The 27420-nt window shown below is 36.8% G+C and overlaps 1 protein-coding gene across 2 annotated transcripts; it reads right to left on the reverse strand.

Annotated features, from left to right (window-relative positions):
* Positions 1-454: 454 nt before the first annotated feature.
* On the reverse strand, positions 455-26860 carry nrn1la (neuritin 1-like a). Of its 2 annotated transcripts, none has more exons than XM_079621443.1 (3): positions 26700-26860; positions 6187-6337; positions 455-3285 (listed from the first exon to the last, which is right to left on the reverse strand). In XM_079621443.1, the coding sequence occupies exons 1-3, from the start codon at positions 26752-26754 to the stop codon at positions 3024-3026; spliced, it is 468 nt and encodes a 155-aa protein (XP_079477569.1). In that variant the 5' UTR covers positions 26755-26860; the 3' UTR covers positions 455-3023. The 2 variants fall into 2 exon arrangements, with proteins under 2 accessions (XP_079477569.1, XP_079477570.1); XM_079621444.1 differs by lacking the exon at positions 26700-26860 and adding an exon at positions 8015-8160 and having other exon boundaries at positions 493-3285.
* Positions 26861-27420: the final 560 nt, after the last annotated feature.

Consider the following 27420-nt stretch of genomic DNA (forward strand, 5'->3'; position numbering starts at 1 on the left):
ACAGAATTCATGATTTCAAGAGAAAAGCTATACCCATAAAAATGGTTGTTCTCATAGCACCGTTGAGAATTTTAATTTGCATGTTCTAAGCAGGATTCAGCTGTGTTGGGAGGTAATCTCTATCTTGCTAACTGAAGGTGTGTCTGTGTTTACAGAGGCATCTGTGACACATGAAATATTAATATTTGGAAGAGGCAAAGGAATAGGAAATACCATCCAAAGTGAGAACGAGAGATTTACACACATTCTGCTCTCAGACATAGTTGTATAAAGTCCCTGTCTTATAGTAAAGCAGGGGAAAGTTACTTTCAAGTTGATCAGCATCTTTTAATTATGTAATAGCAATAGTTTTATTTATATAACGTATAGAATATCGGTAGTAGCAAATAATTGTGAAGACAGACGGAAACATTTCTTTTTCAGACACCTTCAACAATGTGAGATCATTTTTTTAAAAGACAATTCATATTTTTTTAATCTTTTTTTTTTTTTGTATAAGCAGGGCACAGCTTAAAACGAGTGAGCGATCAGCAATATATAATCAGATTTTAAAATAAAAATAAAATTCTTCTTTTTTTAACATGCGATTCATAAAATGCATCTGCCAAGCAAATGATATCTGCCTCCAAGAATCTATATATAACGGCCAAAGATTATAAATAATGGAGGCATTAATGAGAACTATATGTAGCCAGGAGTGATCACACATAAAATCTGTACATATTAGCCCTTACTATATTATTTAGACATTTTCATTAGATTGTACTACAATGAAAAGCATGTGTTAGTCAGTCAGTTTACTACACAAAAGCAGAATTTGAGACAATGGCAATCCTCCCCTTAAAATGTTTTTTTTTTTTTTTCTCAGACTACATAAATGGCTTTTGCCCTCCTTAATAAGTTCACTGCATTGGCAAACATGATTGATTGCCAATTAAGCCTAAAAATTAAACATAAATCACATTGACTGAGGAATCCGCTGAGCGGAGCAGAGCACAGAGTTGAGTGGAGGCAATGAAAGCTGATCCGGGAAAAACCTCCATCGCTTTACACACAAAGTCATGTATACACAGAAATACACTGCATGCTGATGTTCATTTGATCGTATTGATGCTAATAGGTTCACCTCCATTGATTTACCTCATCTGTATAATATATTCATTCAACTAAGCTCTTCTTTACAGCATATCGGTCATATTTATCATCATGAAGTGTTTTTTTTTAAAGCTAATCCATCATTAAGTGACATTACAAATACATATACCTGAAAAAATAAAAAAGTAGCCATGAGTAATATATGATGTAAGACTGTACAAAATATACACAGTACTCAGACCAAAATCAAATAAACAGCAGTTCCATACAGATACAGACTAGTACAAAAACACCTTGAAGCATAATGCTGTGCTATTCGTTAAACTGAATCAATGAACCCGTCAATAATAAATTGGGTTTAAACCGTCACCCAAAGGCATTCAGACTACAGACCGTTCCCAGGCAAAGCCTAGGTGAGCAGTGTTGCTTGAATTTACTTTTATTTGGTGTAATCCTTAAACTTAATCCTCTTAGGATCCTATAAAAGAAGATTACACAACAGAGTGAAATAATAACTTTTTTAGGGCTCTTTACATTGCTGATACTCATATCTCACAAATGTAATAATGTATTGCAGTATACCTTCATCTTAGATGAAGGTTCGAACGTTTGTCTTTTCGCCATCTTCGATTTGTCCTCGTCAGCCCTGGAGTCATTTGAGGTGCATTTTGGTCCTCCTGTGGACATTTGAATTGTGCCATGTTTGTGCTTAAAATTAAGTTTGCTATTTTAAAGGTAACGTAGGCAATTTCGGAGAGGCTAGCATTAGCAAGCTAGCTTTGAAAGCATAAGATCGCACCCTCCCTTCAGAGCGCTCTCTAAAGCCACGCATCCTCCAAAACACATGAATGCGCAGCCAGAGCAGAGTCTGCTAAACGTCACGAGAGACCAGGTGCAAACACACAGGGTGCGTCTCAATCAACTCCTGAGCTTGTGAATCAGAATATCACGTTCACAAATCCAGGCACTGGTAAGGACAGTAAAGGACGCTGGCTCACTACACATTTAGACACTGATGACTCTATTTCCGGCGACGTGACCTCATTGTACAACATCACTACTGGTATTTATGAACAATAATATATCTTTCTGGCATAACTTGTGATGTTATTTAAAATAAATTGTGATAAATACATCGCTTGTTACATATATGTGCAACATTTCAGCCGTAAATAAATTATAAATGTTAGCTGGATTGTGTTCGTTACCTGTCTAGCGATGTATGTTTATGCTGAAATATAATAAAATAAAGGTTTGTATTTGAGAAAACAATCTATATCGCGTGTCGTTATGTCTAGTGAGTTGGCTCATGCGATTTAAGTTTCGCGCTTCAGAACTTCCGTTACGGGAACATAGTGAGAATTGATGCTCCCTGGTTTTAACGGTGCATTGTGGGACTTTTTAGGGAGCGAACATTTCAGTGCACTGGAAGGATTCTGCGAATGAGAAACGCCTTAAAATGGCTACTGAACTGAGCTGATTGAGACGCACCCATAGGCTGACAGGAAAGTAGAACATCCTATCATTGCATTCGGACCGCATTTTGACATTTTTTGGGCCTGAGACTTCTACAGAAGATATATGTACACGTTTTAACATGTAGACCACTGCTATTATTGATTGCTATCAGGATGTGAAGAGAGGTTCAACCAGTATAACAAGAAGTGTTTTTGAAAAGCATTGCCTACCCTAGCTTTAAGATTTTTTGGGTCATAATTAAACAATAAATAATAAAAGTAAGCGTTTGGACCTGAAAACGTGTCCTTCGTGTGGAAATAACATTCTTTTTTGTTCCGAACGGCCTCATTTGAAGCACAAAATGAATCTTACTACATGAGACCTGTATGAAAATGTCAGAGCAAAAGCAGTCAGTATCGTTGTCTATATGTGCTGGATATTTGAACTCTGAGGTGAGTCTTGAGATGCGATTATATCCATGGAAACAGTAGTAGCACAGGCAAACAGAAGGTCAGAAAGGTCAGACTTTTATAACTAGCGCGTCCCTTTAACGACTCCTGATTGGTCTCATCGGGGCTCTGGGATTGGCTACGACTGGAGCACATCTCATACAGGTTTCCAGAAAACTGCATCTTTTTGGACTCTTGTCTCAGAGACTCCCACACCGAAGCAGCCTCCTCGGGACAGCCGGCCATGGCCACATTTGCACAGTCATGAAAATCGTCCCAGGATCTGCAACAGACACAAGCGTAAGGTTAAATGTTCTGAGTAATAAATGCCTAATCTACAAACTAGCGAGTGAGAATTTGATCAAAATAAATCTGAAACATCCCTCATGTAGCTATAGTTTAAAATAAAGGACAAGGTAGCGCTACAGTAAGACAGAGGCTTTTTAATCTGTCATAAACCTAAATTTAAGAAATTTCATACCTAATATCAAGTATTAAACACTCTATTTGTTTTAGATTTTTTTTTTAACTCTGCAAAGTAACATTTTTGGTTGATCTATACTCTAAAATGACCATACATCAAGATATATGAATGCCCATAAGTAATAAATTGCATGCAATAGTAGTCCTGAACAGATGTTTATTTTTTAGTAAGCAAGGATTTCAGGATTTGTTGAATCTTTAGAGATTTTTAGATCAAAAGTGATGAACAGGTAAAACAGGTTGATGCAAGAATACGCAATATAGTCAAACATTTTTGTGTTTTTTTCAACAATATCATTCTATGATGAAAATTATTGTGGTGGAAATTATTTGTTTATTTATTTTTTTACAAACGCAGACGAAATGACAGCCTAATCTAAGATTAATACAAATATTCTGTTCACAAGTGATGGTTACCATGAGTTTTCATTATTTTCTGTACACATCTCATATTTCATCTTAGGCATGCTCTTCACTGTTGTCTCCTTGGTAACCAAGCACACTAATTTTTGATAAACCTTTCTGTCAAAATTATTGATTATGGTAGAAATAACATAAAAACTGAAGAACAGTAAATCATTATCTAAATAAATTGTAAACTGATTTATGATTATTTTACTGTTAACTAAATTATCATCGTTTTTAAAATGTGCTTTATTTTTGTAATATTAATAATATTTGTATGATGGATTTTTTTGTACATTTTAACATTTAAAGTCTGGATCTGAAAAAAAAAAAAAAAAAGAGTAAAACACAGAAAAAAGGCATTCGAAAAGTAGCAGAAATAAATGATGAAGACAAAAAGTAAAAGTTCCCAAGAGTTTCACAAGTTTAAATGTGACCTTCATATGATAATAAAAAAAATATCTGTTACAAAGACAAAAAGTAAAAGTTCCCAAGAGTTTCACAAGTTTAAATGTGACCTTCATATAATAATAAATAAAAAATCTGTTACGTTTTGATGAAACTCAACCCCAGGCACATAAAAGTTCCCAGTGAAGAAACACCCTTTTATGTTAAAACCCCAGCTCTTAAATAGACTGAAGCGCAGCGAGACGGTTACCTATATTAAACAGTGATGTATTGTGTGCAGTTCATAGTGGAAGTCTGTCCTTCAACACCACAAACGTCCTTCACCACCAATTCTTTTCTGAAACGTCCCTCTCAGATCTCTGAGACAGGAGCAGAGTTGGCCTAAGCCTGACACTTTGCAGTCTGCTAGTGGGAGAATGTTACTGTAGCGAAAGATCCCCTGACAAATGATCATCAGACGCACGTGTGTGCGTGTGCGTGCGTACCTGTGTTTATGCATGTGTGTGTGCACGCGATCACTGAGCTCAGGATTAATTGGTACCTGGAGGAATAACGCTTAAATAGCTGTGTTAAAGAAAGCACTCTCCTCATTTCCTGCTAGTGTATGCCTTGAATGCCGAATGCAGGACCATATAATGCTGTCGCATAGATCACCGTTCATTCAGTAAGTGGCGTAAACGTGCGGAGTGTAACGGATTGAGTCTGACTGGAGGATATACAGGAGGCTGTTCTTTAACAACATCATGCTGCTACACAATGAATACTTAAAGAGTTCCTGCAGCTATGGGTGTGACACAATATAAAGTCATATCATAGATGCATGATCTATGGAGGGGCCGACGGAAAGAGACAGGGAGAGAGAGAGAGAGAGAGAGAGAGAGAGAGAGAGAGAGAGAGAGAGAGAGAGAGAGAGAGAGGGGATATCTTTAATTGGAATATCAGGGGAGGAGGAGAAAGATGAGTGAGCAGAGGAAGAAATGGAGAAAAGCGTGGAAGGGAGCAACAGAAAATGAGATGAAAGGCAACGCAGGGAGTTAGAGAATGAATGAGGTGTCATATCAGTGAACTGGGATACTTTATATCACATTCTCCCTGGGACAACACAATGAACGGCGTACAGCAAACACTCCTGTGCTCTGAGCGTGAGGCAGTTATACAGAAAAGTTCATTTCTGTTCAGCTTGACCTTTTGACCTTAGTCACTTTTTAAAAATATGAACTAAGTTCTTGTGCTATATACAGAGAAAAATGGTAATATATAACCTTACATTTCGTGTCATTTTACAGTAAAATACTGTTGTACCATTTTTTTTTAAGTAAAAAGAACTAATCATCTTATAATTTATAGTGAAAAAAAACGTAAACTGACAGTTTATATGCTCAAACAGAAAAATGCTCTGGAGAAGCTCAGAGACTCACATGTCATCAATTATAACTTCATTTACGTTTACACAATGGGAAGAACATGAACAGAATGGAATCTAATATGATGGAAATAAAGAGCTTTGAGAGTTAGTTATAATTTATGAAACCACAAAACATCAAATAATTTATCAAATCAATTATTAATACTAAATCATGTGTTGTTGTTTAACCACCAAAATTATGTCACTTCATAGCAGTTGATGTCATTAGGGATATTACAAAAGACTAACAGGATTTTTATGCTCAACAAAGCTTAATATTTTTGTGGAAACAATGATACACTTTAATTGAAATTCTTTGATGAATATGAAGAAAAGTCATTTTAAATAAACAGTGTGTTTTTGTAACAATTTAAAAGTCTTTACTGTCACTATTGATCAATTTCTTGTTTAATTACTGAAAAAAATATGAATTTCTTTGAAATGTACAGAACATTCATGTGTTGGAGCCGGGTTTTTCCTTACTTGCAAATGGAGTCGATCTCCTGCGTATCCTCATCTTTTTGGGTACTGACAGAGAGACTGTCTCCCAGGGCGAGCAGACACTGGGCAAACCCTTTATAGATGGAGCTGCACTTCTGTGTGGCAGCAGCAGAACATGGACTGGGAACAAGCACTAGAACAAATAGAGACAGAAATGTGTCAGGCTGCAAAATTCGTATTCATTCCAAATGAATTCAAAATGAATTTAAACTCAAACTTCAGGTTGCCAAGCCTTCAAGCCTGTTATGGTTCATTTATTTCCAAAAGCTCAAACACAAAATATATTTCTTCTAAAGAAATAGACAAGTTCATCAACAGACCAGCATGGTGACATTGAATGGCTTTCACTACATTCTTTACAGACCTGAGGAAAAACACACACAAAAGCCTTCAGTGCTACCACGGCTAGATTTGAGGGTTTTCACGGTTATTTGTAAATTGATTATAAAAAGTATACTTCTATGGTTCCTTGTTAGAACAGAACACGGGATAATACATATCTAACCTTGAGGATATGGGAGAAAATTTGAATTGAAATGCTTTGAGCTTGCATGTGTTAGGAGCTCCAGCTAAAGCGTCAAAAAGACGCCGGTTTACCCTTTTTTATAGGTACCAAAGTTTGCTTCTCTTTGCATGTGCCAGTGTTCTCCCAGCATCCATTGCTCTTTGTTACCTCTCAATCTATATAGTATACCTATTGACTATAAAACCAAAGATGGAAGTAATAGTGAACCTAAATGAGATATGCAGGAGGATCTTAATTGGGTCAGACAGCAAATCACCAGCACTCCCCTAATTCCCTTGAGGAAATGAATGATTAATATTTGATAGGAGGGAGTTTTCTCTCTCCTTCTCTTCCCACACTGCTGCAAACCTATTGATTTTCAGCTATGTTTTTTTGCAGGGAGGTCTGAGGATTATTGGTTTCACTCATCCCCATCAACATTTAATGAAGATATGGAGAAGGAGAGAAAACCAAGTCATCCATTAGAGAAGGAGAAGACAAAGAACTGAGGCTCTGCACGTAAATGGAAATGACTGAAGCAATCCGAAATATTGAAGTAGCCTACTTTTAATAATGCCAAGGGGAAATTCAGATAACTGTCACTCAATAATACAAGACTCAATCCCACTATCAATACTAAAATTATAAGCGATAAATGTAAAGAAAGCCGGCCACTATCTCAAAATAAATAAAAATGTATCCCGCTTTACAAGGTTACTACACAAATAAATAAAAATGTGGACATGAAGTATTGATTTGAGTGTAAATCATTTATATTTTCCCATCTGAAAGCTTACACTAAAAATAGTCCATTGCAATCTACAAAAATTGTCAAAAAAGATAATAAAAAAAACAGTATATATATATATATATATATATATATATATATAGTAATCGACTGAATTTGAATATACAGATACAGTGAGTAGCCTATAAGAAAAAAAATCTAACCTATGATTGATGCGACTGACCAATCAGAATCAAGTATTCCAGAAAGCCACGTAGCCTATATACATACAAACCGGTAACACTTTACAAGAAGGTTCCATTTGTTAACATTATTAATTAATTAATTAACCAATTAATTAATAATGTTAACAAATGGAACCTTCTTGTAAGAAAAACGCTTCTATAGCCTACTAACACTAACAGGGATTAATAAATAATGTAACAAATGTCCTGCTCACATGCATTAACTAACGTTAACTAATGATGAACCATTCCAGAAACATTAACATGCAGTAATAAAGACCACGCCACACACAAACATCAAAACTGAGCAGCCTGTGAGGAAAAAGAAATCACCTAAGAAGTGGATATGCCCCAAAAGTCTCATCGGATCAAGAGTGTGCAGCGTTCAATTACATATCTCTGTATTTGTATCTCTGGCCGACACTCAAGCGGATTGAAGAGTAGTCTGAACTACTGCCTGCATTAGTAATGTTATTACTGATGTTGTGTAATCCACAAGCTCTGATATATCCGAGTGCTGTCCACCCACACACAGCGTGATCTGGCCTTGCCCATTCAGATCAGCGAGCTGTTGTGACCTAGGCGGCAGACACGGGGCTTATTTGAACCACAACATTCATTTTTAATCTGTGGTGCCAGAGATCCACGGGGAGTCCATGGGGTTCTTGAATAAATAAATGATATAAAACAGGGCACTTGCTTGAGAGGGGGCCGCAGAGAGCGAATGAGAAAGAAAAGAGAAACTGAGAAAGATCAACTAAAGGAATGAAATCGAAAGACAAATAGAAAGCATTTGATTGCTCTGGTCTAACACTGCGCTCAGGCATAATGTATATGCAATCGAATTTAATAATGGAACATGCTAATATTAATCATTGAAAATGATCAAATATATTAATACGAAATAAAGTACATTTTATATTAATAATTACATTCATATAAAATATACTCTAAAATAAATTAATAATATAAAAGAAATAACGGCAGTATTATATTGTAGGCCTATTTGTATAAATATGCAATTACAAGAAATGTTTTAGGTCTCTCTAAAGCTGCAAAATTCATTTAATATACTCTGTTCTTCATAAGAGAATAAGATTAACACTGTGTTTTAAAGCACAATAAACTTAAATAGTTCACTCTACTTGTAGAAATCACAATAGATTACAATACATGTCCTCAGACCATTACACAATTCATGATGAAGCATTTTAACATCATCCTTTTAAGGAGCATGTTATGAAACCTTGAAACAAAAACGTCATAATAAATAATGTGGTACATTGAGAGTCATGGAGTGCTTAGAGATAAACAGTTGCATAATTTCCTGTCCCTAGTGTGACACAAAGCGCTAGAAAAATCTATCTATGTATCTTTTGACAGACTTCAAAGCTTTAATTTCATTACAGACTCGAAGATGCTGAATTCCGATGACCTCTGGAGCACAAGATGGGCAAGTGATGATGGAGCTGTAGGCCACATACATGCCCATCTCCTATTCATGAGTTTGAATATGCAAGCTTTATCCAGACCAATGCTGAGCAGGCACATTTGCTGCTGAGCTTTGCTACACGTGGCTCTCGCAGACATCCCATGGGGAGCACATCAAAATAGATGAAAACCATTTTTATTTGTCGGTTTCTGAAGATTTGCATTCACAAACACGGCTGTGCATGTAAATAAGGTTTAGTGGTGTGCATGCAGGCAAGTTGTCAAAAATATTTTTTTTATAGGGTATATGTGCAATTTCCATGTCAAGTCCATGTGGAAAACTCAATACATGAACATCAAAACATGCATATTTCTATCATGACATCTCTCTGTGGAATAGATATGCTACAATGCTGTTATTGCTGCTGCTGCTACAGAGCAAGACACTCGCAGATCTGTACAGGTGGAGCTGGGGAGGGTGAAGGGTTTCAGAGGAACTTATACAGCAAACATTGACCAACTATTTAAATGTTGAGCAGCAAGCTCATTGGCTGCAGATGCAACAGGAACCAATCAGCTTGTGCTATATAATGGAAGTGATACTTCTGTAAGAATCAGAATCATGTCATTCTATTTTTTATTCAAAAAATAAAATAAAGACTCTTACTAGAGGTATCAGGACAAAGCTCTGGAAGATTGGTAATACTGATTCTTTGTGTGATGTAAGAGACCACATTGGGCAGAACTCATTAAGACTTTACCTCAGTGCCTGCTGGAAGCATGAGCTCCATCAAAAGCACTAGCAGCTCAAGACCGACACTTCATTATATGCAGTGTATGGGTGGTTATATATACCTTTTTGGAGAATATACAACACACTTGTATTGTCTGAAGCATCTATGTAATTTAAGGTATTGCTAAGTTATGGAATGTTATGTTTATATGCAAACGAGACATTATCTAATTAAATGTGCACTACTTTGCATTCATTTTCAGAACAGAAATCAGAACATTAGATCATTATTAGTCCAAATTCTTGTCTCATAAGGTTTTTACAAAGGAGATTTTACTCTCTTATTATCACTCTATAAATACTGAAAATACTGTCAACAGCCAAAAAATAAAGTCACCATTTTCAGGAATAAAAAGTTCAGTGTTCAAAAAAGTTCAATAAATCAGGCGAATGATATATGAGAAAACCCCTCAGTATAAAAACCTTCAAAATAGGAATAAATCTAGAAAATGTAGAGTATGTAAGTGCTGGTGAGGTGGCAATTTCTGGCTACACATGCAAATAAAAAAGCATAACACTTGTGTATGTTGGAGGTTTTCTTCTTTAAGACTTGAGTAAAAAAAGCCCAAAATCTCAAAATTGTGGAGTGCATGAAAAACAATGCTTTTACGATACGAAAGCAAATCTTTCTGTTTGGTACAAATTTATTAGAAGCACCTAAACTGAAACGTATACTCACAACGTTTCAATGGGCCATATTATGCACATGCAGAATACACAACTTTGTAGAAAGAAAGAATATTGAACTGTTACTTTGTTCAAAACGAGAGGGAGTGGGGGCAGTTTCTCTTTTTTGCTGCACTATGGTAACTTTTTCTATGGTAACTGTGGCCCTCTCTTGCGTAGCATCGTTAGGGGCGACAGGCTAATAAGCCTGGCAGTGACAGCATAGCGTGCGAATGGCGAGGAGAGCCTCTATTCCCCGAGCTAACTCTAAAACAGGGTTTCCAGAGAAGCCGCCTGCAATAGCACAAACAAATTCTGATAATTAGCTCATGCCAGCATAGTCCCCTTTCCAAGTGATTGGTTAACCTCTGCGGTTTTCCATTCACACCTTCACTCCCAGAACACTGAATGGAGGGAGGATGCGGGGGATGAGAAGAAGTGCATTTGCCAGCTGTTCATTTCTTTCATGAAACCGAGGGGGGGAAATACAGGATGCGCTGCATAGATATGCAATGTAAATTGACACAGGAACATTTGCAATTGGATTTTTGTAACACATGATGTTAAGAGTTGAGAAAACTGAGGGAAAGAGGGTACAAATCTTCTTTAATGAGGATGTAAAATCAAACCTGACTCAGTGACATAACCCGCACTACGAGGCGGCTTTCATAGCCCAGGTCATCCTCCAGGTGAGGAGGACTAATTGGAACAAAATGGAGCTCAAAAAGAGGTGCTAGACGAGTTTTCTGCTTGTTAGTACGAACCAGTTCTGTAGCTGCGGCATTGAGTTATATCCACTACAACACCAAAGCTCACTCTTTTACTCTTTGTGTGGCATAAGAGCAGCAGCACAACCTAAAAGAAATAAAAGCTATCCTTGCAAGCTGAGATGGTGGAAAAAGCCAATGGTGGAGAGACACATCTTAAAAGGAACCTTTTCATTTTGCTCTAATGGATGTTTTTCTCACGCACATGCCCTCAAATGCTCAGAGAGATGTAACACATATAAACATGCGCAATTCCCAGAAGAGTTTTCAAAATTTCGCAGGCCCCATGGGGCCGCGGTTTCATTTGGAGACGAGAGAAAGTCGGGGAGGGATGAGAGAAAGGAAGGCAGACGTCTTTCCCGTCGCTAATACGCTCAACACTTGGCTTTGATCAAGAGAAGGTGATGCGACTGCCACAATAACACAATCACTCACACGTGCAGTCATGTGTCACTTTAAAAAGTGGATGGGAGAGGAGCAACTGGCCAAATGAGACGAGATCTGCTTTTCGATTTGATCTCTTTATTATCTCTCGTGGAATGGAGAAGATACAAGGGTTCATTGATTTTATGCGATAAAGGTGAGAGACTCTTAGATGCTTAAAAAAGGCTTGAAACAGAGATATCATACTTCCACTGGCAATAATTTGACAGCTGCTATCTGTCCAGAACAAGGTCACAGATAAACCTACACAGATGGAGGAGCTCCTTCACCGAGACTCTCCCTTAAATGCAGTATAAATTAGATTCAGGTTTGGGCTCGCTGGAAGAGCTGAGCAGTAAAGACCCAATTAAAATCATTTCCACATCAAATACAACTTTAGTCTGTTAAACCACCACAGAAGCATTTCAATTAATCTGTCAAAAAAATTGGAAATCTTTTGGTCTGCATTTGTATTGCTTCAAAAAGCATTCAAATTCATTCAACTTCTGCTAATTTCCAAGTGATATTCATAAAAAAGGAAGGTGGTCGATGCCAGTATGGACCAGAGCTTCTAGCTGGGTGTGATCTCCAAAGTTACATTCACACAGTTAACAACTTTATTTTATATTAGGTGTTACTGTCCCATCCACACAACCGTTTAAATATACAGTCTCTCAATCCCCTTCTCGCAAAAGCTGTAAATAACCCCTGTAGGGCCGTTCGCATCAAGCACGATGACTATTATTATAATATTTTAAGTATATTGTTTTAATAATCATTCAAATTTTATGAGAAATGGGAAGTCCTCAACTATATATATAGTTGAGAACTTCCCATTTCTCATAAAATTTGAATGATAGAGTTATAGAGCAGCAAGGATGACATCAGAACCTGGAAGTCTAATTCGTCTCTGGTTCCTTCGAGACTTTCCTATGGGGTTTTATAATAGGGTTTTTTCAGTTTATAGAATAATAAAGCCTGGGGTAAACATAACTCGATGATTCTTTGACGTTTTGTTCTGTAACGTACATTGCACACACTCACACCCCAAAGCCGTCTTATCTAGTTACTCATTAATAACCTACGTTTTCAAAAATGAACATAACTGCTTCAAAATTCAAGTTTTCTGTATGGGTGTGTGTAATTTACGTTGTAGAACAAATCGTCAAAGTATAGTCAAGTTATGCTAACACATAAACCCCAATAAAACAATTTTAAAAATGTGATTTTTAGGAAAGTAGATAGTGAGGTCATTTAGATAAAGGATTACTAAAATAATTTTGGGTGAATCATTCATAGACCAGGAACCTGCATTATGGTAAATAGATTAATTGAAATTTTATGTTTTATTTTTTATTTTTTAAATCATTTTTTGCCATTTTGCCATCAAAGAACTCAAACTGTGCAGTTCATCGTTCTTCCAGACCCATTTACATGAACAGATCATGTATTCACATGAAAGTCTTAGAAGTGTCGTCAAGACAAAAAAAAAATCCCTTTGATTCTCTGCTATTTTAAATGTAGTCTCGGTAAGAAGCTAACGGGAGCTGTCTTTATGCAGTGACAGAGGAAGAGAGAACAAAGAATAATAGTTTTTATGCTAAATCAAAAACCCTTTGACAGGTTGGTGTGATTTCCCTGGTCTCTATTTCACCCGAGTCTAATAAAATCCTCCAAAAAGCTGTGAATAAACAAACCGGTATGTAATATTCCAACATCTAATCTCTTTGGTAGGACAAGAAATAGGGTAGTGATTAAACAAGACAATATTCAAACAATCAAACGGAGCAGTCTGCGGGGGCTTTGGGGTGGGGTATCGTCTAGAAGCAGCAAAACACAATTAGGATGCAAAACTTGAACGCATCAGTCACGTTTAACTGAACGTTTAAAGCTCTCACATACATTTCAGTCAGACGGTGAAAAATTATGACTGCATTAAAGCTCTGATATTAGGCCTTAATATCCATCTCTCCCTGTACTCCCAATCCGAAGGAGGAAAAGATTCCCAAGAGCCTTTTGATCATATGCAAATTTTGTTTTTTAAATATTCTTTCATCTGGTCATGTTGTGAAGTCAGCCTTCTTTATACTGAACATGAAAACCTCACTTAATTCATTAAGGAAGAGTCTGGAATGTAAAGTAAATACACAGTGTAATGGACCCTTTGACCTATTTACTTTTGGTGGTCTTAAGTATCAGCTATTGATGAACAGAAGGATATGTGACAATGTGTCCCTTGTCTTGGAGTGTGCACGGGAAAAAGAAACCAAGACCTTGAGACTATAAAGGCGGCCCAGCTCTTCCTGACTTTAGTCAGGAATCACTCTACGATGATTTTTTTAATAGAACATTTTTGCCACAACAACAGCAAAAATCTGCACTCCAAAAATAATCATTGTGATTTCCAGCCACAGATTATATGATGCTGATTTGAGCGTTTTGCAGTGGTGTATAGACGAGGAATAAAATAAATAAATCAACAGGCTAGGGATTAGAGATGATCCGTGAGTGGGATAAGTGGTTCTCAATTACATTTCAATAGAGAGCAACAGTAGGGTTCAGGAAGTAAGATCCCATTTATTTTCTCATAGAGAAATTGATTTTAATGTTAACTCATTAAGACCCAACCTACCATGAGCTCCGAGGTTGGAAATTGATGATATATGCTTCTGTACAAGCCATAAGTCAGTTTGATTAACTTAAAATGTTTATATATATATAAAAATCATACTTAATTGGACAGAGAGGTGGGCATCCAGAAGTGCTTTCAGCAGCCAGTAGTAAATCAGAAGTTTATGCTTTGATTGGATTTGATGAACAAACATTTTTATCTTCATATTCTTTCTTTTTTATAGCTTTTTTTTATTTTTGTCTATTTTGTTGTAGTATTGGCTTCACAGTATGTGGCACTGTCTGGAACCGCTGCTGCCTCCATTTTAGTTTGTTCTCAGATTGCCCACCTAAATGCCCATCTCAGGATAGTAACACCACTGCTCAAAATCCTGAAGAGAGCTTTTGCAGCAGTTTTAATGAATAAAGACAATACAGGTAAATCAAATCCAAACGCAGTGTAACAGCTTTGCTAAACCAAGACAATAACTGACAACTCAAGATAGAAACACAGGGAAATATACCAGGACAAATGAGCAACTAAACAGGACACAGGTGAAGAAAACCCTCACAAAAAAGAAGTTTAATCAAGTGTGCTATTAGTATAATACTTTTAAACTAAAATAACTAAGAAAGTATACTTTTTATGTACTTCTCAGACATATACCTAAAATTACACTATACTTGACTTCCATTTTTGCGGTAATTCTGAATATTTCTACGGCATGTCGAATAATTAGTAATTGTCAAGTAATTAGCTGGTGAAGTGGATTTACTTATTGTAGAGTTAGTAAAAGTTATCATGAGCATTGTAATGTTTGAAGTGGATGTCATAACAAATGTCAGTAGACCGGGATGATTTTAAAACGAGCGGTTCATTCATAAATTCATAAATCCGTAAAATCTTACTTTCATGCTGTGGAAATACAAAAGTAAGAAAATATTACATAAAATAAAAGTAAGTATAATTAAGTATTACAAGTATAATTGGCTTGTAGTTGTGTAGCCTATTAAATACTTTTTTCCACAAAGATTTACATACTGTATTATAAACTTACATTGTTTGAAAATATTAATTTATAAAAAAACATATGTTCCTAATTCGGAGTATCCTATGTGAATAATTTTTTTGTCCACTGTTAGAGTACATAGGAAATTTACTTGAAATACCTTTAACTTTTACTTTAGGTATTATTTTTTATACTTCAAATCTACTTAAATAGGAACACAGTAGTATAAAGTGGAAAAATAATATAAATAGTAAACTATGTGATACATCCTAAGTGTCTGAAGGAGCGTTACAGAAGGTCTTTTCTCCCTGCTGCTGTTAGACTTTACAACCAAAGCTGTTCCCAGTAGACCAGTCACCAAAATACACTGTTATTACTTTTTAGCTGCGCAATAAACATTACCTGTGTGAAATATTATATTACATGTAACGTGTTATGTGCCATAGTATTCACAATTAAGGGCAATACCACTTTAAATATTACCCTGAAATGCGTATTTTAATTTATTCCCCCCCCCTCTTTTGTATTTATACATTGTATTGTGTATATACTGTATATACTGTTATTATAGTATGTGTATATTTCCTTTTTTATTTATTTGCATTTATTTTTATATTTTTATTTCTTAATTGTTGCTGCTGTAACACAGAAATTTCCCCACTGTGGGACGAATAAAGGTTTATCTTATCTTATCTTATCTTAAGTTCACTTACAAAATACTTAAATGTATACCTGCAGTATAAAACTAGACATTTACTGAGATTACTTCATATATGTACTTTCATAATCTAAAAAATGTGCTACAAGTAATTAACTAGTAAACTATCAGTATACCTATAAGTTCACTTGTAGTAAGTATAGTTGCAGTAGAAATGAAAAAGTAGTACTGTTACACTTAAAGTATACTTAAAAGTATACTTTTAAACACTAAAAAGTGAGCCAATTTAGTCCCAAGTATTGAAATAGTACAATTACAAGTATACTACAAGTACATTGATATTAGTTAGGCTACTACTTAAAGTGTATTTAAAATATACTTGAGCTTTACTTTAGTATTAATAAAATTAACTTGAAGTATACTTATTCTTTGTAAGTGCATAATTAGTAACCATAGAAACAGTCAGTAACTTGGGAAACAGGAAATACAAACTAAAACTCCATGAAAACAGGAAATGAACCAAAACGTGCACAATGACATAATCCAGTCAGTCTTCCTACATTCTCGAATCCATACATATTTGTATACCTTAATATTTACCATAAACTTATATTCTATTTGATTATGTAATTTGCAATGATTAATGAAATGAGTCTTTGTCTTATAAATGTACACTTTACGTCTTGTACCATACAATTTTCAAATAGTTTTGTTGCTTGGAAATCAAATGTTATGATTTCTTTCAGAGCTTGTTGGTTTGTTAAAGCTTAGAAATTTTTACTGAAGAATATTTTTAATCTCTATAAAGTAAATTAATAGGAAAATTACTGTAGGCTACATCTGGAGCCAAGGCCACTGAAATATGGGCTGTTAGTGTTGTGCTCTATTCACATTATATGAATCTTCATTCTTACTAGTAATTTGACCTATGATGCACTCTTGTTATCACTGTAACATAAATGCACCTGCCCCTTGAACTATTCACTCCCTCATATTGATGAGAATAGAGATTCAGAAACTATAGAAACAGTGGGTTTAAATTTAGAAAAATAAAAATTCTGAATGGTTGTTCAGCCAGGAAAAGAGGCAGCAAGGCTAAATACTAAGAGCTCTGTACTATACAAGCCAGTGAGTCATAATGTGGTTTTTTTTCAATGCTATTTAATAGGAAAGAACCAGAACATATTTTTATTTTTCATAGAAATCTGCAACTGAAGTAGGCCACACAATAATTGAATCTTTTTTGGTGACCACTTGGCATTGGCATACAATTTGAACAAGGGCAGAAAAAAAACAATTATGTTATTGAACAGATTCATAGCAGGGAGAGTGCAAAATCTAATCAGCAGAATGCTTTATTAAAGGATGATCAAAGAAAATGATGATTAACTATGATAAAATGATAAACAGGACTGCTAGACCGCTAACAAAACCGTTAAATTGTGATTCTTTGGTTAAATAAGGGAAAATTAGCTTTAGCCGGTCATTATCGCCAAATAAACATGACAGGTCCGCGATGCAGAGCCTATTATATGGCTAGGCACCAAATAAATCAATAAATCAATATGTGGACATTAAATAATAATTTGAGTTGAATTATTTCATCTAATCAAGACAAACACTTCAGCAATATTACAGTAAAATTCTGTAATTTGTAATAAAATGAGACATGAGATAAAACTTTTAGTTATTCGTATGATCTGTGATAAATATCTGAGCGCTGAATGCCAAGATTGACTAATCAGAATGAAGTATCCAAGAGAGCGGTGTAATAAACTGCTTTTGTATGAGATTTATGCTAATAAGATTGTTTTGGCTTTGCTTCTTGTAGAACTTATAGAATTGTATGTATAATGCTTCTTTTTGTAAGCATTATGACTCACTTGTAACACAAATGTGAGTTTCATTGCACTGTATATGCAGAGACAGACTAGAGAATGAATGCAGTCAAGGTCTTTTTGAAGGACCTAGACAGAAGCATCTGGCGAAGCAGCTTTACATTATTTACAATTGAAACTTGACAGGGGAATCCACCTAGCTACACCATTAAAGATTCATGGTCGTGATATAGGTTATATACAGATCTTATGTAAGGCAATACATAAGTATAAATAGGTCTTCTGCAATTAAAGAGCAAGTGTCTGAGACCATCTCAGTCTCTACTGACTTGAAACACGGGAAAGCCAAGACAAACAAGCCAACCAGAGTGCTGCAAAGTCTCCATTTGAACATTTTTATTTTTTCTGTTGCAGAGAAGGGAATAATACGCCACCTTAAATTTGTTTTAACATGCTTTAACCTCAATAGTTCTAATAAGAAAGACTCCAACAGGTGGAGATGCTATTCTGGGCAGTGGATAGTTCTCTCCTCCCAGGTAGTGTCAGAGGAACAGAAGCAGATTTCCTGGAAGTAGATTGTGTTCTACAATAATGACAGAATTGGAGCTGTAAGGCTGTATATTCTGGCGACGGGCCCGTGCTAAACAAAAGTAGCACTCAAACCCCTGACTTAAGACTTCACACAGGAGAGAAGCCAAGGTGTTTCTAAATGTGCACTGACACCCATTGTTTGCATGGATGTCCTGATCCTTTCCTGTATTTCTCCTTCCCTCGAGTGCATGGCCTGGAGACTGTGGACCCTAGCTGAGGTGAGCGTTGACGCCATGTTGAAACTATTTTCCATCCGCCAAATAAATGAGCTTACTGCTAAGATCAATAGACGTTCCTCTCGTCCTCTCTGATGGAGAGTAAATGCGAGGTTCATTGCACTGGACACTAACACAGTGACCCAGTCCTGCTCTAATGAGTTTTTATCGACTGCAACATTGAAGTTCCCAGCTGTAACTTATCAGGGTTAGTGTATGCTTCCAGGCATACAGGCTGGGCCCCTTCCAAGTGCGGCAGTCTTCTCTCCACAGGCTGCAGCGTTCTTCTCCTCTCTCCTCTCTTCCTGTCTGCAGAATTCTTCTCCATTCTACTGTCCTGTTCTGTTCTCCAGTCTTTTTATTTATTCTCTGTTCATTTTTCATCTCATATAATCTCTACTCTTCTCCTGTCTCGTCTCCTTGTCTAATCATTACTCATCATTCACCCTGTCGTAACGCATCTCATTTCATTTCTTCTCTCGTCTTGTCTCCTCTCATATCATCTCATCCCTTCTTTTGTCTTGTCTCCTCTCATATCATCTCATCCCTTCTCTTGTCTTGTCTCCTCATCTCTTCCCTTCTCTCATCTCATCTCTTCTTTTGTCTTGTCTCCTCAACTCATCTCTTCTCTTCCCTTCTCTCATCTCATCCCTTCTTTTGTCTTGTCTCCTCATCTCATCTCATCTCTTCCCTTCTCTCATCTCATCCCTTCTTTTGTCTTGTCTCCTCCTCTCATCTCTTCCCTTCCCTCATCTCATCCCTTCTTTTGTCTTGTCTCCTCCTCTCATCTCTTCCCTTCCCTTCTCTCATCTCATCCCTTCTTTTGTCTTGTCTCCTCATCTCTTACATTCTCTTATCTTGTCTCTTCTCTCTTCTTGTTTTCCACACTCATCTCTTTTTCCTCATTTCTTGTCTCTTTTAATTTTGCAGTCTTGGGGTTTCTCAGGAGGTTCTCACGTATTCTCTTTTCTCATCATCTCTTCACTTATCTCCTCCTCTCTTTTCCTTGTCTCATCATTACTAATTTCTCCTTATTTTGACTCATCTAATTTAATTTCTTCTCTCATCTTGCCCCTCTCATCATGTTTTTTTTCATCTCATCTCATCTCGTCTTCTTATCTTGTCTCTTTACTTCTCTCTTCTCGTCTCATCTCTTCTTTTGTTTGGTCTCATCTCTTCCCTTCTCTCATCTTGTCTCTTCTTGTTCTCCTTCTCTCTTTCCTCATTTCTTGTCTCAACTCTTAATTTCGCAGTCTTGTCCCGTCTCTCTTATTCTCGTCTTGTCTCCTCATCTTTTCACTTCTCTCCTTGTCTCATCATTATTCATGTCTCCACATCTTGACATCTCATTTAATTTCTTCTCTCATCTTGACTCCTTGTCTTATGTCTTTCCATCTCATCTCATCATCTCTTCACTTCTCTCTTCTTGGCTCATCTCATATAATCCATTCTTTTGTCTTGTCTCCTCATCTCTCTCCTTCTCACATCTCGTCTATTCTCTCTCCTTGTTTTCCGCACTCTTCTCTTTTTCCACTTCTCTTGTCTCACCTCTTTTAATTTTGCAGTCTTACCTCGTCTCACATATTCTCTTGTCTCCTCATCTCTTCACTTTTCTCCTTCTCTCATCATTATTCATGTCTCCTCATCTTGACATCTCATTAAATGTATTCTCTCATCTTGTCTCATGTCTTTTCATCTCATCTGGTGTCTTCTCTTCTCTCTTCTTGTCTCGTCTCCTTGGCTTATCTTATTTCTCCTCGTCTCGCCTGGTATTGTTTCCTCATCTCTTCACTTTTCCCACTTGTCTCGTTTCATGGTCTCATTACTAATCTCATCTTGACATTTCAATTTCTTCTCTCAATTTTGTATTCTTTCATTTTTTTGTATTCTGTTCACAACTAAACTTCCCTATCTTCCTCTCTGTCCATCCTCCATCCTGTGTGTTGTTTTCCCAATCCTGTGAGACCTGTTTTTATAGTGTTCCTCTCTCTTCAGATCATCTCTGTCAAACTATCCATGCTTGTCATACAATGGCTGTTTTTACAGAAAACCACAGTGAGTGTACGTGTCTCAGCTCAACTGGTTCAAAGGGTTAGCCATTGAGGGAGCAGTCAGTCAACCGTGATCAAACAAACCTGACAGCCATATTAATCTTTCTTTATGTCCACCTCCACAGCGCCACTGAAACAGAAAAGACAAACCTGAAGGACTATTTGGCCCTTTCACTCAGATAGTTGATGTCTTTCTAACTCTATATAATAATAATAAAAAGCAACAGCTCAACTGGCTTAAGTTCATCATGAAATCAAAATGGACAATTCTTGTTTTTATGGAATATTGCAGTAAGTATTATAAATGATTCATCTGTACACATCATTATTTTATAATTCATGTGCCCTTGTAATCTTTAATCAAAATGACTTCCCCTGCCTCTTGCAGCGACATCTCTTCTCTTCTCTGATGACGTGTTTACTGGCACAAGGGCGGGACAACCTGTCACTCACATGAGATCGACCAATAGCAAACCACAACAATCCAATGAAGTCCCGCCCTACATTTTTTCTTGTTCAAAAAGCCGTTTCAATCTCAAAAGGGAAGAAAAGACCATTGGAACGTCCATTTCAAGCCGAACCTAAACCTGCAGTCGGCAAGTCTGGCAGATTGAGGGGATTTAGCCAAAAAAATTTATGTTTACAACTCTCATGCCCCTCCCCCACTACCACGAGCACCCTCCCATTGAGTTCGCGCTAGTCAGTGCGTGCACCAGATTTTCTGTGAAAGCGCCCGTCTCTTCAGCATCGAACACAAAGTGTTTTATTTTCCTTGGTTGTTTTGGACCAAGGAATTGGAAGCTTGTTAGTAGATTTTCTCTCCGCCATCACGCTTCGTACAGTCCAACACACCTGCGAACTTCAGGCATGTGCATGTGATATTGTAACATGCGCGAGGGGGGATCTGTGGCGTGTGCACGAACTGTGATTGACTAACACAGTCTCACCCCAAAACGTCACATACTGACGTGTCTTGACCATACGGCAACATACGACGAAAAGGGTACCCTTTAACGTCCATGTGTGACGATTCGGGTATGGTTGGGTTTAGGTATGCGTTAGGGTACCGCTAGGAGGCGCTGCTGGTGCGCTTATGTCTGCGTCTCATATTGACGTTATAGGGGTACCCTTTTCGTCGTATGTTGACGTATGGTCAAGACCCGTCAGTATATGACGTTTTGGGGTGAGACCGGGCTGGATTGACAGTCAGATCTCACGCAGCGCTGAGCTGATTGGACCATAATAACCGGGATTTTTGCAAAACAAATAACAGAATCTAGGTGGAGGTAGAAGCATGGTTGTTCTGTCAGAGCATAGTGTCGGTTTCAGTGAATATGATTAAAAAAAATCTTGCCGACTGCAGCTTTAATTTGGCCAGTGCACAGGAGGAGAATCCAAAGTCAGCATGTGTGACAGGAAAAATCTGTTTGTATTGTAACATTATGATGTTCCCTTAGGATAATCCCAATGACTTTGATATGTACCAGACATATTCACTGAAGTCAGTCAAATACACTATTTTAAAGTACCAGTAGACTTTATGAAATACTTTTTTCCCATAGTCTTTTTAGTTGTAAAAAGGGCAACAAAAAAAGTGTGATGACCGTATTTGGCAGCACATTTAGCCTCCATATGTCCCGCGGGACTCAGTGAGCTTCTTACCTCTGATGCAGATATGCAACCCACACAATATTTACCACCTGGGAGATGGACTGCAGTGACCTTGTATATTCGGTTGAAAACACATGATCCTTATGCACTGCAGAGTCTGCGTCCAATCCAGCTGCCTTTAATTACCCCTGCAAGTTATGTCATTGTCTTTCCCTCCGACTTACTCTCTCCTGTACACGCACACTAACCACATGCACACAAATGCTCACACCACTGAATCACTCAGGATTCATTAGTTCTAGAGGACACAAGTTCCTGTAACTTCAATAGAAGTAAGTCACTTTTCTCATGAATATTCATTCCCGTGTCACAGGGGTGGGGAGTCGAGGGGATGTCATGCCTCAGCTGCTGGTTCATTTCACAGCGCTTATTTGGGGACTAAGCTATATACAGAGTCTATAACGAAAGACCAGAAACTCACTGAGACAAGGTTGATTGTATATAGTTAGGCTGAAGTCTGAGACTGCTTTAAATGGTTCTGTTTTGCAGTTTTCTACTTTAATATGAGAAAAATCAATGTTAGTCTATGCTTTTGGGTGACAGTTAAATTGGCAGCTCAAGCCTTACATTTGAGTTCTTTATTTTGGGTTAATACTTTATTTTGATGGTCCACTTAGACATTCTTCTAACTATAAGTAACTTTGCAACATGTCAACTAACTCTCATTGGTAGACTCTCTGCTTAATATCTCCTAACACTTTATTGTGATGGTCCTCAACCAGATATTCTACTGACTATAAGTAACTTTGCAACTACATGTCAACCCTAACCAGTCTACTAATACTCTAATGAGAGTTAGTTGATGTGTAGTTGCAAGTTATAGTTACCGAAGTACAATGTCTAAAGTGGACCATCAAAATAAAGTGTAACCATTTTTGGTTTTCTCATAAATACAGGAACTAAATGATTATTGGATGTTCAGTTATGTTACAGAAACGTCTTACTAAGATTAAATTTATGTTATTCAGTGCAACAATGCTACTGAACTAATATGACCAGCGTCAGTTCTCGAAACAAATGACTCTTATGTCATAAGTGTCTAAATGAACCAAGAATTGCTACTTAAACTGTAAACTTAAACTGAGTACTGACCGGTTGCATATTTAAGATTAATCTGTGATATTTTTTTTTTTTTTACATGTATACATGTTTTTTAAAATAATTTTTTATATTATCTGTTTACAGGTTTAAATTCAGTTTTGAATCCCAGATTTTCAATGAGGCCTCAGATGTCAGGCCCCACTCTATGTGTGTGTATATATATATTATTAATCATTAAAAGCAGGTCCTGATGTCTGAAACACTTCAGAAGTTGCCATCACACACTCTGTGAAAAGCATGGGAGGGAAAGACCTTGGCACTTAAGTACATTAACAGTACTCTTTCTGTCTATCCTGCAAATCAGACAACTTCCTATTTACTGAGTAATTAATGTTGCAGAAACGAACATTAGATAGAATGATATCCTTGGCTGGCGGTAAACATTAGTGTCCTAGTTTTCAAGGAGTCTTAAAACTATCTTTACTCGGAAGTCGTGCCTGCTCCTTTCAATGCGGAGAACTGTCTACAGAGCACGCTTTAAATTTTCAAACCAAAAGCGTATGAATATGAAAGTGATGTGGGGAGAGAACGAGAGCGCAAAAAGATTGAGAGGATTTTTCTCTTCCACGACTAAAATCAACCAAAATATGAATTATTCTATTTAAACTAAATCAAAAAGTCTCACCACCCAGTGCGAGGTATTTAAAACAGTTCAGGAACTGCTTATAATACAACATGATGAAAAATTTGTCTTTTCCATAAACTACTGAATTGTACGTTCAGTAAATAGCCCTTTGGGACTGATATTGCTTCGGTTTGCAAGTATTACTAATACCACTGGAATCGTCATGAAGAATAATTGTATGTGAATGTGAATGTCTATTATTTGCATGCAGTATTTTTTTTTAACCTTTGAGAGAGAGAGAGAGAGAGAGAGAGAGAGAGAGAGAGAGAGAGAGAGAGAGAGAGAGAGAGAGAGAGAGAGAGAGAGAGAGAGAGAGAGAGAGAGAGAGAGAGAGAGAGAGAGAGAGAGATTTGTATCCAAAGCGACTATGTATTCTCTGAGAATCGAAACCATGACCTTGTCCATCCTCAGTGGTGCAGTAAACTCACAGAAAACATCAATACAGCAGACTCTGCATTCATATTCCAACAAAGACAATCCTCTTCATTATTCATTTAACTCTAGATCTCACACTGAAGATTGATTCACTTGTGTATAAATAACCACTTCCACACTTGCTCTACAAGTCCCTTGTGTTCACTGTCTCAACTCATCTGTAGTTACAAAACATAGCCTTCTACATTGTGTGGCAATGTGACAAGACATGCTAAAAATAGATGTACATTGTATTATACCAATAGCATGGGTTTACGTTGTGGTCTCTAATCATGCACGGTATAATACTCTCCCCATTAAACTTATTTGATTCTAAGTTATTGTAAATTATGGTTTAAAAAAAGCACCTGCTAATAATTGCACATTTTGTGAGAATGTGGGAATGTTTTTTCTCAAAAGCCTTGAGTTGCCAAATACATCAACTAACTTTAAACTACATAAAAAGTCTCGCAGACTATTGTTTTTGATGACGTGGACAGTTTAGCTTACATATGTTTGATATTTCTTAAGTATAGTTAGCTCATATTTTATGGCATTGTAAATTAATGATATGTAGGGAGCCTCGGCAGAAGCTGTGGTGCAGCAGTATAAGCAAGTTTTTATCATAAAGAAGTGAAGCAGCGCGGATGATGATTCACATATTTCGTATTAACCAATGTAGTCCGAATCTTGAACGAATGACTCTTTTGAGTCTGTTCTTTTTAAATTATCAAAAACATACAGCCCTACAAGATGGCAGCATCTGAAATCGCATAGGCTACTTCAAAAAAGTAGCTAGGCAATGTCTGAATTCACCGTAGGCTACTCATAAAAGAGTAGGCAAAAAGTACCCGGATGGCCTGCTTCTTCCCGGTGAGTTTCTGAAGTGTGCATCTGAAGGACACTTTACTATCCCATGAGGTCACGGGAGAGGATTTGTGAATGGCAGTGATGCTACACAAGCGCAACTGAGGCTGCAACTTTAGCCTTCTGGTAGTTCATGATCGGCAGCATGGCAAATGTAGTAGCCTAGGCCTATGTCTAGATTAGGCTACATACATAATAGATCTTAACGGTAATGAGTGAAGTAATTATTCAAAATAAGTAGCCTACCTACTCGAGAGTATGCGATTTTGGACACAGGCGATAAGTTTGATTCATTAACGAATGAATGACTCGTATGATTCGGTTCTTCATTTAGTGAGTCAAAATCACTTTACTGGTTTAATCTGACTCACATTGTGAATAGCAGGTTATTGCATTGCTTTCTGTCTCGAAATTATCCAAGAACTTAAATCGTAATCTTAATACTCAACCCAGTTGAATTTGAGGAAGAAAGATATAGCCTACATTTTTGGACCAATTACTGCCTCTAAAATGTATTTGTAAAATAATTAAAAGGTAGCGATACTATTACTAGCTATTTCTAAATTGTTAAATCTGTTCTGTTTAAATCTTAAATTATCTTTTTAAATGATCATTTCTTTTTTTTCTTTCTTTCTTTTTTTTTTTTTTTTTTTACAAACAATTCTTCCTTAAAAATAAAATAAACGTCAAATGGAACTGATAAAGATATCCGTACGATGCACCATCGTTCATGAATTTAAAGTCCTAAAAACGGTTTAAACACATTTTCTCCATTCTCGTGAAGACTGACAACATCTTATTTCGTAAATTGGCAAAAGGGGGTTATAACGTTACTCCGGAGAGAAGAGCTGTGAGAGAGTGAACAGATGATTTTATTCATGATTTGTTCCTATCGTTGTGTTTTTCCCACACACAGAATAAATCCGCGGGGGAAATAACAAGTCACATGAACAGTTGCATTGACTCCAAAGAAGCAGCGAAACGTCAGCGGTGCCCCGGTAACATCCAGAGCTCGACTGACTCAACTCCTCGAGCCTGAACTGGACAAATACACGTTTATATACGCCAGTATGTGCTTTATCTGATTTTTAAACTCACCTGTCTCGCTTAAAATGGAGAAACATCCCATGAACACTAACATAATCCGCTAAGGTAACCTCTCTCGATCTATCTCGGATGCTGATTCATAGCAGCCCGAGTAAACCACAAAATCCAGCGATTTCACTCAGGTGTGTGTGGGTAAGAAAGAGCGAGCAACATTGAGAAAATGTATTAAAATCAACTTACGCAGATGTAAAGCAACAGGCAAGATGAGGCAGGCGTTGCAGAGGAGAGGTGTCATCCTGAACAGATCCCAGTGCACAGAAACTGGAGGTATTTCAGTCAGACTCAGAGGTGTGTGTGTTCATTTAACAGAAACTCTGAGCATCAGCTTGCATTGCGCCGGAGTGATGAATGATTCACTAGCGCGCGTATCTTGTAGTAAAGGGGAGGAGGCTGCGGGAACACGGAGGTTTGTTTCGAGCAAGCACAACTTTTCATTTCACTCACGCATTACTACACGCTGGTCTACATACACTATCATTAATAAATCATCCGCAAACATTACATAATGCTAACGTCAACTTTGCTCACGTAGCTTACCTAAGGTACAGAAATGCATACCGGTATGTATCCATATATCATATATAAATAAAATCAAAATATATATAGATGAAAATCTATATTATTTAAAAGTAGCCTACTTGAGTGTATATTTACATATGGTCTGCAATGTTATTGTATTATAATTTAAAACGTACTAAAAATCCTACTACACTAATAAGTATTACACTTAGGTTAAAGTAATTTTTATCAATCATAACTGCATATTCACTTGTGTACTAATAAGATTGTATATTGATGTTTTTTCAAAAGAAGTTTATAAAAGCTACTTAAATGTCCTAATTAAACCAAGGCCTAATCCAGGCTTAATCTAAGCCTTATCTGTGAAACCAGGTGTGTTCAT

The sequence above is a fragment of the Phoxinus phoxinus genome (assembly GCF_949152265.1).
Source record: "Phoxinus phoxinus genome assembly, chromosome: 8".
NCBI lineage: Eukaryota > Metazoa > Chordata > Actinopteri > Cypriniformes > Leuciscidae > Phoxinus > Phoxinus phoxinus.